This window comes from Motacilla alba, chromosome Z, assembly GCF_015832195.1.
Source record: "Motacilla alba alba isolate MOTALB_02 chromosome Z, Motacilla_alba_V1.0_pri, whole genome shotgun sequence".
Classification (NCBI taxonomy): Eukaryota; Metazoa; Chordata; class Aves; order Passeriformes; family Motacillidae; genus Motacilla; species Motacilla alba.
Window position 1 is genome coordinate 45778126 of NC_052046.1, and position 10544 is coordinate 45788669.

A 10544-nucleotide genomic window follows, 5' to 3' on the forward strand; every position below is an offset into this window, starting at 1 on the left:
GAGACAGGACCTCATCAATGTCTGTGAGTATCTGAAGGAAAGGGGTCAGAGGAAGGATCCAGGCTGCTCTCAGCAGTGCCCAGCAACAGCACTTGGGGCAGTGGACAGAAACGGATGTTTCTAAAACAGGAAGTTTCTGTGAACACGAGGAAAAACTTCTTTACTGAGCGGATGAACGGATACAGGAGCAAATTGTTCAGTTAATTTGCGGAGTCTTCCCCAGTGGGGATGGAACTGTCTGGAGACTGAGAGAGCGCTGTGCCACGTGCTCTGGGATGTCTCTGCCTGAGCAGGGACGTTGGACCAGACGACACCCTGTGGTCCATTCCAGGCTGAGCTGGGAGTCCCTTCTGTGAGTCTGTGAAGGCCGCGTCAGTCCCGCCGCCGGCGGCGGCAGCGCGGAGGGGGCGCAGAGGCTGCTCGGAACTGGCGGCGGCGGCGGGCGGCCCCCGGGGGACAGCATTGGCGGCGGCACCGGCAGCAGCGCGGGAGGGTGCGGCTCGTCCCGGATCGACACTTCCGGCGGCGGGACGGTGCCGGCGGTGGGCGCCATGGGGAACCGCGGGCAGGCGAGTGCCACACACACATATACACACACACCACACACACACACACACACACACACACACACATACACACGTATTCTGTCCGTGCTGGGAGGCTGCAGCTGTGTAGCTTTTGTAGAGCCAAAAACATAGACTTCCAGGACAAGAAGGATAAAACACTAGGTACAGGAAAGTAGCGGTTTGCGCGCAAAGGCCATTGCGGGAAAAGGAAGGGAGAAATGTGCTAGGCAGAGGTTAAAATACATCAAAAGCACGTCTCGTGGGAGTAAGATAGGGAAAAACGGGGATCTAAGAATTAATAAGCCCTTGCATTACTGCGGTGTAATTTCCTATCGGTACCTCTCTCGGAAGTGTCTTGAAGCCTAGTTTTGGGTGTACAGTCACAGGTATTCGCGGAGCTCTCTGTTAAGGCAGGTGGCTGTAGAGGTCAGAGGTGTCTGCATTGATACATCCTGATCAATACCATCTAATACAGCTTTTCTTCATTGTGGCTGGTGCGGTGAAAAGTTTCCAGGAGGGGTTTGGAGAAGTTGAACCAGAGAATATCCTTGGAAGGGAGCCACAAAAATGATGGAGTCCAGCCCCTGGTCTTGCACATGACCGTCTCCAGGAGTCACACCATGTGCCTGAGGGAGTTGTGCAAAAGCCTCCTGAACTCTGTCAGGCTGGTGCTGTGACCACTGACCTGGGGTGCTGTAACACTGACCTGTTCAGTGCCCAGCCACCTTTTGGGTGAAGAACCTTCTCCTGATACCCAGCCTGAGTGCCCTCTGACGCAACTTCAGGCCATTCCCTTGAATCCTGTCACTGGATGCCAGTGAGGAGGTTGGTTCCTGTTCCTCCTTCTCCCCTTGTGAGGAGCCTATAGACTTCTGTGTGGGTAGGAAGATGCCTGAAAATGGCTCACAAATTGTTTAAAATAACCATAAAAATTTCAAGTTTTGCCATACATGTGTTCAACATAAAGCCACATGAAATATTAATCTGCTGCTTGAAAAGATGGCAAATATACTATGGGATATAAAAGTTTTAGGATATTAAAATATCTGTGAAACAAGAAGTTTATTTGTTGTGTTTTAATTCTGTAGGTTTACTTTCCACAGATTCATCCATCTAGGGAATGGCGCAGTTAAAGGCAACATGGCTCTGTTCATTTGCTGGGTTTTTTCTGAGTTACAGCCCTGTGTTTCTTCTATATCCTTCTAAAAAATACTTGGAATACTAATCGTGAGACAACAAATTGAGATTATTATGAAGTACCTGGAATTGTGCCCTCTAGAGATGCCAAAACATGATAGGAAGTACTAGAAGGAGCTTCAAAAGGCATATTGTTATCAAGATTATGTTTTTCTGGTGCTTGTCAGAGATTCTTTTCAGTGTGGCAGACACCAAAAAAGTCTCATAAGGATTTGAGGGTTTCTGTAATTCATTGCAGTCTGTATGGATGATCAAAACCACATGACTGTGAGCTGTGATTCTCCAGGGGTTTGATTTTCATACATATTCACGTGTGTCTCCTCTGCATTGTAAATCCTAACTTTCTAGGTGTTTGCTTTTACTGAAGTGTTCATTTGCTGACCTGGCAGTTGTATTTAAGGGAAGGACTTTGTGTGGTTGTGCCACACCACTTGTAGAAGGTTTTTATGTGAGAATACTTCAGCCATTTCTTTTTCTATCTTCTTCCATAGCTAGAGAATATGCACTGATGTAACTTTGATAATTCCTTCAATAACCTGACTTTTACAGTTATTCCAGTTCTATTAGGTTTATTTGACATTGGCACAATGAATAATGCTTATGTCCATGTATTTTCAGGATTGTATTTCCATCATGCCAAATAATTATTTAGGATGTAGTGCCAGCATTTTAGGGTAATTTGAAATATCTAGACCTAAGATTTTGATGACATCACATCTGCTTTGGCTGCAAGGGTTTTAATCAGGAATTTAGATAAAGCCTCAAAGATATTGATTCTGTAACAAATTCTGTACTGAATGGAAAGAACATGAAATTTAAACCAAAACATTTTCAGTTGTAACATGTTCATTTTAACTAACAATCCTGCTAGCAAATAAGTTAATTCTATTGATGTTGTATTGGCAGGTTTTGAAGCTTTTTAAGTTGTTGCACAGAACACGGCAAGAAGTTTTTAAAAATGATACAAGAGCCCTTGAAGGTGAGATACTTGTTTTGTGTGGTGTGTGCTTACCTGTATTTCGTGGAACTGTCTTATCGGAATAAAGAAAAAAAGATAATTCTTAACATAATCTTTCTCCAAATTACTCCCATAATTTTCAAATAATAATTGGGAAAACTTGTGTGTCCATAACCAGATATTCTTTAATTTGAAACAAAAAAAAAAGGTCCTTAGATTCAAGCACCCATCACATATTTTGGAAGGGAAACATCTCTTATTTAAAAGTTCCTGATCTTCAGGGGAGATATTTTTCTTTTGTTGTTTTTTTTTAACTTCTCTTCAGTCCAGCCAGAGCATGGATAGCTGTACTAATTAATTCTCTTAAATGTGGTTTTTCCTCAAGGGATTAATCCTGCTTTTTTAGAACCTTGTGTATGCAATACAGAATGCTAAATTGGGAATCTTATTTTATTTGTATACCAGTCAATTTAAAAGGTGACATCATGTGAATTATATGGAGATCTTACGTTGAAATACTTTGATCAGAGCGCCCCAGGAATGTGCCACGAAGGACTGAAGATTCTTAACTTTGGGGCAGTGGCAAATTCAAAATACAATTTTTGTTCACGCTTTAGTTTTTTGTTTGCTTTACTTAGCTGCAAGACAAAAGATAAATGAAGAATTCAGAAATAACCGAGATGAGACATCTGAAGAGAAGATTAATGAGGTATTTTGTTGCTTTCTGTTGTTTGGGCTTTTTTCCTACTTTACGTATGAATATTTAGAAATTAGTTTTTTACTTAAAGGATCTCAAAACCAATGTAAACACATTGAGACATTATGAAAGCCTGGTTGATTTAGAAAGACTTCTACATGGATCTTTGTTTATAAATACCTAGATATCACCAGTGGTTATAGAATCTTGTACATACAAAAGTACATCAGTAGAAAGTGTGTTCTGATAGTTCAATGTGATTATTTTGAAGTTTATAATAAAATTTTGTGAGATAATGTTTGAAGTTGAAATTTTCATGTAAATATTTTATGTTTTGCTCATAATACCTGTCTGCACTGTGGTTTCTTAAATGTGCCTGCTCACTGTTTCTTAGGCAAACAGAAACAAGCAGACAAATTAAACAATCTGCTCAGTTACTATCACAAATGACTCAGCATCTTTGTGGAAGGCAAAACCCAGAAAATTACTATGATTGATTGTAGTATAGAATTGTTGTAGTATATCTTAATTATACTAAAGGGATTTTTTGCTTCTTTCTTTACCATGCATTAAAAGTCAAACATTTTGTTAATTCACTAAGTTGTTACCTTTGCTCAATTGTTGCCTTAACACTTTTTGTTGAGTCATTTTTTCCTGAAAGTTACTGTGAACTGAAAGGGAACTTCTGTGTTTTAGATTATTTTAGCTATTTACATTCATATAGAATAACTATATCCTTGTTGTTATAACAACTGAATAACTGAATAACTTAGTCGTTGTTGTTCAGCCTTTTATCAGACTGTCTTTACATTGTCACTGGGCACTGGTTGGAAGAAAGTGCCTACATCTGTCCCTTGAAGAAATAAAGTGTAAACCTTTTCCTCATGCCAGCCACTGACCAGTAATGTAAATAGTTCTGACCTTTTATTTAGGAGTTCCTGAATTTCAGCTTGTTATCTGCCTCCTGTATTAATACTCAGTGTTTGTGCTACCACTGTCTGATCAGCTAAGTTATGTGTTCAGGGTTGTTTTTTTTTTAAATAGATGTACAGGAAAAGTATTTGCTGCAATTCTGAAATCTGTATTTGTTTTCTAGGCATCCTACAAATTCCACATATGTGATTTTTTAATATGGGTTAGTTGATATTTGATTAACTCTGTCAGTGAAAGAAATACTAGATTTCCATCCTAGCCACACACTCCTAGAACTCCTATCACAGATGCTGTCATATTTATTACATGTATACACTGAAAAGACTTAGTTGCAGAGAAACTGAATCAAGTTTTATACAGGACTTAAGCGCCTGTTCAAGCGCCTGTTCGAGCGCTTGCTTACATGAATGTGGTGCTGTTAATGTTCTGCTTTGGAAAGCAACTAAAAAGAGTATTGACCAGCCAAAATAGAAAACTACAGTGTATTCTAATATGACAACACTATGTATCTCTATGTACTTATACATGTGAAGCTTGCAGTGACATAAGGAGATCAAAGTAGCTGTCTACACTATGAGAATGAGAAATGTAGTAGCTGAATCTAATGCACTAGTTTTCATTCAGATCAGGAGTGCACTTATGAAGTTACTTTGGTTTTTTTCCACTTCCTGTGATTTTTTTTGTTATGTAAATTGTGAGACCAACTAGCAGAATTCCCTTAGGGTCAATCTGAAGAGGAAGCTGTAGTTAGGAGCATGCAGCCTGGCTGCTAATGGCTTTCAGCAGGGGGAACTGAAGGGTTCCTGCTCCAAGGCCTTAAAAGGGAAGAGCATGAGAAGTGCAGTGTAGATGGCAAGTATATGGCGAGCTCTAACCTTTGCAAAGATCCACTTCTGTTGGTACGCGCCGCTTCCTAGTGTGAGCATATCTCCTGAAATGTCTCACTTGAGCATATCATTTATTTCTGACACAGGCATCATGCAAACAAGTATTAGACTTCTCTTAATGGCTCAGTAAATTTAGCAAGGGTGTTGCAGCTTGTCCTCTTAGTGAGAGAAGGAACTCTAGGCCTTTTGCCAAATACTAATACCTCAGGTAGTCTTGAGGTAGTGCCTTGTTTCTGCACAGTTCTACTGTGAAACCTCAATATTCTTAATTCTTGTCATGTTTTGCCCTTGTTTTTGTCTCCTTATTTCAGGAGCAGTAGTGTTGAGAGAATGAGATTGCTCTTTCACTATGGGAAGTCGAATGTTATTGAGGCGTGAGTGAGTGTCTTTGATAATTGGAAACTAGTTAATTTGTTTTGTAGTTGCATTTCACCTTATTCATTTGCAGTTTTAATTGGGTGTGTAGATGTATGTACTGGTGTATGTTACTCAGCCAGAGTTTCCCTTACTATGTGCTCCATGTCAATCTGTAAGTTATTCCAGGATCCCCAAGGCAAAAGCAATGTATACACAGTACATAAGTAACTGAGTAGTATAACCAAATTATTTTATTATTTGAATAATTGTCTAATATGGAAAATATCTTCAGAAACAGTCACATATAATTCAAATTACTCTCTTGTTCCTCTCTTCTTATTCCTTTTACTAGCTTCTTAAAATAGCTTCAGATGTTGAAGTGATTCTCAGAACTTCTGTTATTCAGGCGGTTCACACAGATTCTGACAAAATAGGTGAGTAAGCCTGCATGCTAAGAAGATACTTAAATACGTTACAGTTTAGTAAATAAGTATAGAATGTAAAAATAAGGAAAGGAATAGTGAGGCTAACAACCTGTCTGTTATTCTCTGGCAAAATTCTTAATGTAAGCTATTCATTAATGTCACTACCTAGGACAGGCAGAGGTTTCAAAGGTACCAAGTTTCCATACAAATGTTTTGAAGTATGGAGGCTGGTAGAAAAGAGGCAGTGATTATTTTTAATGCCCTTAACTAGCTGTAACTATTAGGAAGGTCAGCAATTAGATAGTAGTCAGCATGCATGTACAGGCTATTCAGTCAGCATATGTCAAAAGGCAGTAGCCGCAGTACCTATCTGAAGGTGCCTGCTCTACCAAATACGGAAGAGCTGCCTGAGGAGCATTAGCAAGTGCAGTATATATACGGACCATAGAAAAGGTTTTTCTTTGAGGATTGAGTGTTCATTTCCAAAACATTTTTCCAGCAATTTCAGTTTTAGGTTATGCTGTGTAAGATTTGTGACGGAGCAATTACCTCAATGCAAAGTCTATTAAATTCTGAAATCCTGATTCCTGGTTTAGAAGTTCTTTTATCTTGCAGTCAGAAAGAGAAGTAGTAGGTAGGCTCAGCATACAACTGTGTGGTAAGAGAATACAGGAAATCTTCAGCTGTGTACATTGTTTACTTTTACTTCTGTTTAGTGTTGTCTGTAAAGTTTTGTACCAATTTTCAGTTTTAGGTTTGGTAAAACATTCAACTTTAAAACAGCAGGTATGGTCAAGGCCAAAGATAAGTCTGGATCAGTGTCAAGTCTTCCATGGTGATTCCAGGCACGGACAAAGTGAATTTGCACCTCTTTCAGCTGTTCACACCTGGCAGCACTTCCTGAGTCAGGGATGTTTTCTGGTTTAATTATCTTAAATGGGCTTCTCTTCAATGCTTTTCATTTTCACCAAGTTGTTCATGAATTTTTAAGTACCTTGTTGCCTCCTTTTTGTTCACTTCCCCCATGAAACAGCTCTCAGAAACAACAGGTTAAAGCCTGTGATTATTCTTGCTATTCACTGCACACTGTGGGCAAGGAGGCATTTATACACACAATGATGGCACAATACTGTTTTCTCTCTCATTTTCAACTGGATTCCTGATAACAGTCACTGCTAATTCTAAATTTAATTTTTGGCTGCCAAGCATACATATTATGTACTTATTTTTACAAAATTGTACTCATTAAACTCATCAGAGTGGTCATAATTGTTAAAAACAGTATGTCCCCAATGTCCCCAAGGTTGAGTGGCACAGATTCAGTGGGTCAGATGGCCCTTTTTATCCTGTTTTTTGTCCCTTTGGATTGGTTTGGTTTTGGATCTTTCATTTGCATGAAGATTAAGGTGCCTGATTGGCCCATACAGTTCTGTCCAGGCTGGCTCGTTCCGCACTTTACTTATGTGTATTATGGTACCATATTTCTTGTAACTACCCTTTTAACCCCTTTTACCATAACCAAACTAGCAGTACATGCTTAACAATTATCAACTATTTTACAGCAGTTTCTAACCTATTTTTAACAGTGACAGTATTGTGGCAGTAACTTTCACTAGGTGCTTTCTTCTCCTGTTGGCCTTTAAAATAGGTGTGACAAGATAAATATTACAGATTAGATTCCAAGACTTGGGTGAGAGAGCTGAGTCAAATCCAGTATTCATTTTTGAAACTGCTGAAGTAAGCATAATATGACTCAGGCTTGAAAAAAATGCCATTCTCCCCCGTGCTAAATGTTACTGCAAAACTTTATGACTTCTTAATATCAAAATTTTCAATGCTTATAAAAGGAGACAGGAAGACATTGTGGTAGCCAGCTGAAAGTAAAATCTTAGTATGATTTTGTCTTAGATATCTAGATGCTAGATAGAGGCTACTTACCACAAGTTCAGATCCTCATTTTAGTAACTAAGTATTTTGTTTGTAAATGTAAAAACACCTTTAGAATTTGAAATAGTATTTTCCATAAGATTGTAGTCTTACTGTTTTGGTTTTTTTTTCTATTTCAGTACTCATACCCAGGAAAGATCTGCTGCAGGACAACACTCCTTACTTAGATAAACCAACAAAAAAGCAAGAATCCTGATGAAATATTGTTACCAGGAAAAAAGAGACTGAAATCAACTCCCTGATTTTATTGAGTGCTGGGATATCATCATGCACTTGTTCTGTGAAAGATAGTAATACTTTCACAGAACTTAAAAGTACCCTAATGAATTGTTTTACTTGAGCCAGGAATGTTTCTGATTATGGCAGTTCTCAGACAGAGATTATTTCCCATCAATCCAGAATTTTTCAAAGCTATATAAAAATTAAATAGAGTACTTAATACCGATAATATTTATTTTTAAGTATATGGTCAATCATAAGCTTCTTTGAAGTAATGAAAACTCATCTTGTGGCATTTAATGTTAAATTTATGCTTTGTACCAAAAGCATGATTTCTGAAGTTGTCATTAATTGTAAACTAGTATACTGTGAGGCTTGAGAGCATTCTTAAAGGTTTATCTGAATAAATTATTTGTGTTTTACAAATGGGAGAGCATGTTTAGTGTTTTTCGTCTCCCATACACTCTGGAATGAGCAGGAATGTTAAGGTTTGAGTTCTCAGATGACAGCACAAGAGAACCTAGACACAACATAGCCTAAGGATGTTGGTTTATGAATTTGTGGTTTGTGTTTTAACTGGTAATCATTGAGTGACTGAGGCATTTTTCCAAAGAAAAGGCCTTGCTGTTTAGTTGCAAGTGAACTTGCCTAGAGTGAATATATGCTAAGTGTGATTAGTAAGCCCTAATAATTTTCAGGTTTTTTAAAGGATACTTCCTTGTTTCTTGTGGAATTCATTGCAATGATCGGTTCACTTCCATTTTAATTGGAAGGTGGTACAACTGCAGTGATACATAGAATCTTTTCTTCATGAAATTGATAGCAGGCACCACCCTAGGATCTAAGTACCTCACACAGGAGTGAGGCAGTCTGGCAATATGTCTCGCATCATGAGTGTTGCTCTATCTGTTGTCTCAGTCTCCAAGATGCCAGAATTGCCTATCTGTATGTGTACTGATTAGGCTTGACTGGCTGAATAAACCAGAAAACTAGTCCCTTCATCCAGTCTTTTTTTTTTCTCACAAAGCATGTCAATGTGACAAGTACTCCTTTCTTTAAAACTGTTGCCTTTGGCTGCAATGGCCAGGGCAGCCAGCAGGAAATACAGCTGTCAGTAACCCTCTGAATCGCACTGAGACTCCCTGCACTGTAGCTAAAAGGCACCAGGCACATGATAGGAGGTAGAATTAAATGACTGCAGTTCTTGCCATATGATGTGTTCTAGTGGCTACTACTACAAAACAAATGTCTCTGTCTGTAAGGAATGTCCTGTTCTAGGCCCCTGGTATTGTTTACTTCCCTAAGGACTACATTCTATGTCTGGGTTCCCATCCTTCTGCAGCCTGTCTACAATGACTTTTTTTTTTTTCCTATAAGGGGCATAAGAGAGTCATATGCCAGAAAGGGAAAATACAAGGTAGTGACAACTGTAAAGAGAAAGCAGAGCATTGCCTCAGGTGAAATGACTAGCTTTTGAACAGAAGTAATTAAACAGGGGTCTGGCAAGACTGGGAAATTATATAACCATCAAGGTGGACATCCCATGGCATGTTGGAATTGGGGAGAATAGCCAATAGCCACCTCTCATAGCCACTGCCTTAGGCTGTGGGTGTAGCCTTAGAGATTTTATCCTTCAGATTGATTTTATAGAACTGATGCCTGGTAAGTTTTCACTCTTTCACTACAGATGTAAAACAGTATTGCAAATTACCATGCAAAATAGGTAGTAAAAGACTTCAGCGATATCAGTGGTAGATGGTGGTCTTCTGTATGCTCTTCGAGGAAGCCTCAAGTGGAGAAATTTGTCATGTTGACTACTGCTCTGATATCATTCTGCTGTCTTGTGTTCTAGGGTTTTATTTTTAGTAAGAATACATCAATAGAAATACAGTAGGGAAGTGTCAACTTACAGGATCAGGTTTGCGATTCAATGGGCATTTGTGTCCTTCAGCTTACATATATCTTGAATACTCATTATAAAAATACAGAATGAGTAGCATACACAACTGGTGAAAATAAAGTACCTTGTAAAAATAGTTGGTACAGTTTCTTGGTCTTCAGAATGATTGTTTTTACACTCCTGTGTGGTATCTTTATGGTGTGTGCATTAACATTCCATGTTCCTACTGTCCTTGTGCATGCCTAGCAGCAAAGACAAACCAAATTCTGCAGTGTTGAGATGAGGAAAATCAAGATGATACAAAAAAGGCTATTGACATAAGAGGCTGACAGGCCTATTCCTTGCTCTTATTCAATGTGGTATTAAATAGGAATCCAGGAGGTATCTAGACCAGGGTAAATGGGAATCCAAATATGTTACTGAGCCTAGAAGTGTCTCAGACTTGGTTGCTGTCTGGG

At 38.9% G+C, this 10544-nt stretch overlaps 1 protein-coding gene across 1 annotated transcript; it reads left to right on the plus strand.

The window, feature by feature from the left end:
- Positions 1–452: 452 nt before the first annotated feature.
- On the plus strand, positions 453–10222 carry LYRM7 (LYR motif containing 7). The gene is made up of 5 exons (XM_038125901.1): positions 453–569; positions 2670–2742; positions 3360–3430; positions 5948–6029; positions 8087–10222. The coding sequence occupies exons 1-5, from the start codon at positions 552–554 to the stop codon at positions 8161–8163; spliced, it is 321 nt and encodes a 106-aa protein (XP_037981829.1). The 5' UTR covers positions 453–551; the 3' UTR covers positions 8164–10222.
- The last annotated feature ends 322 nt before the right edge of the window (positions 10223–10544 follow it).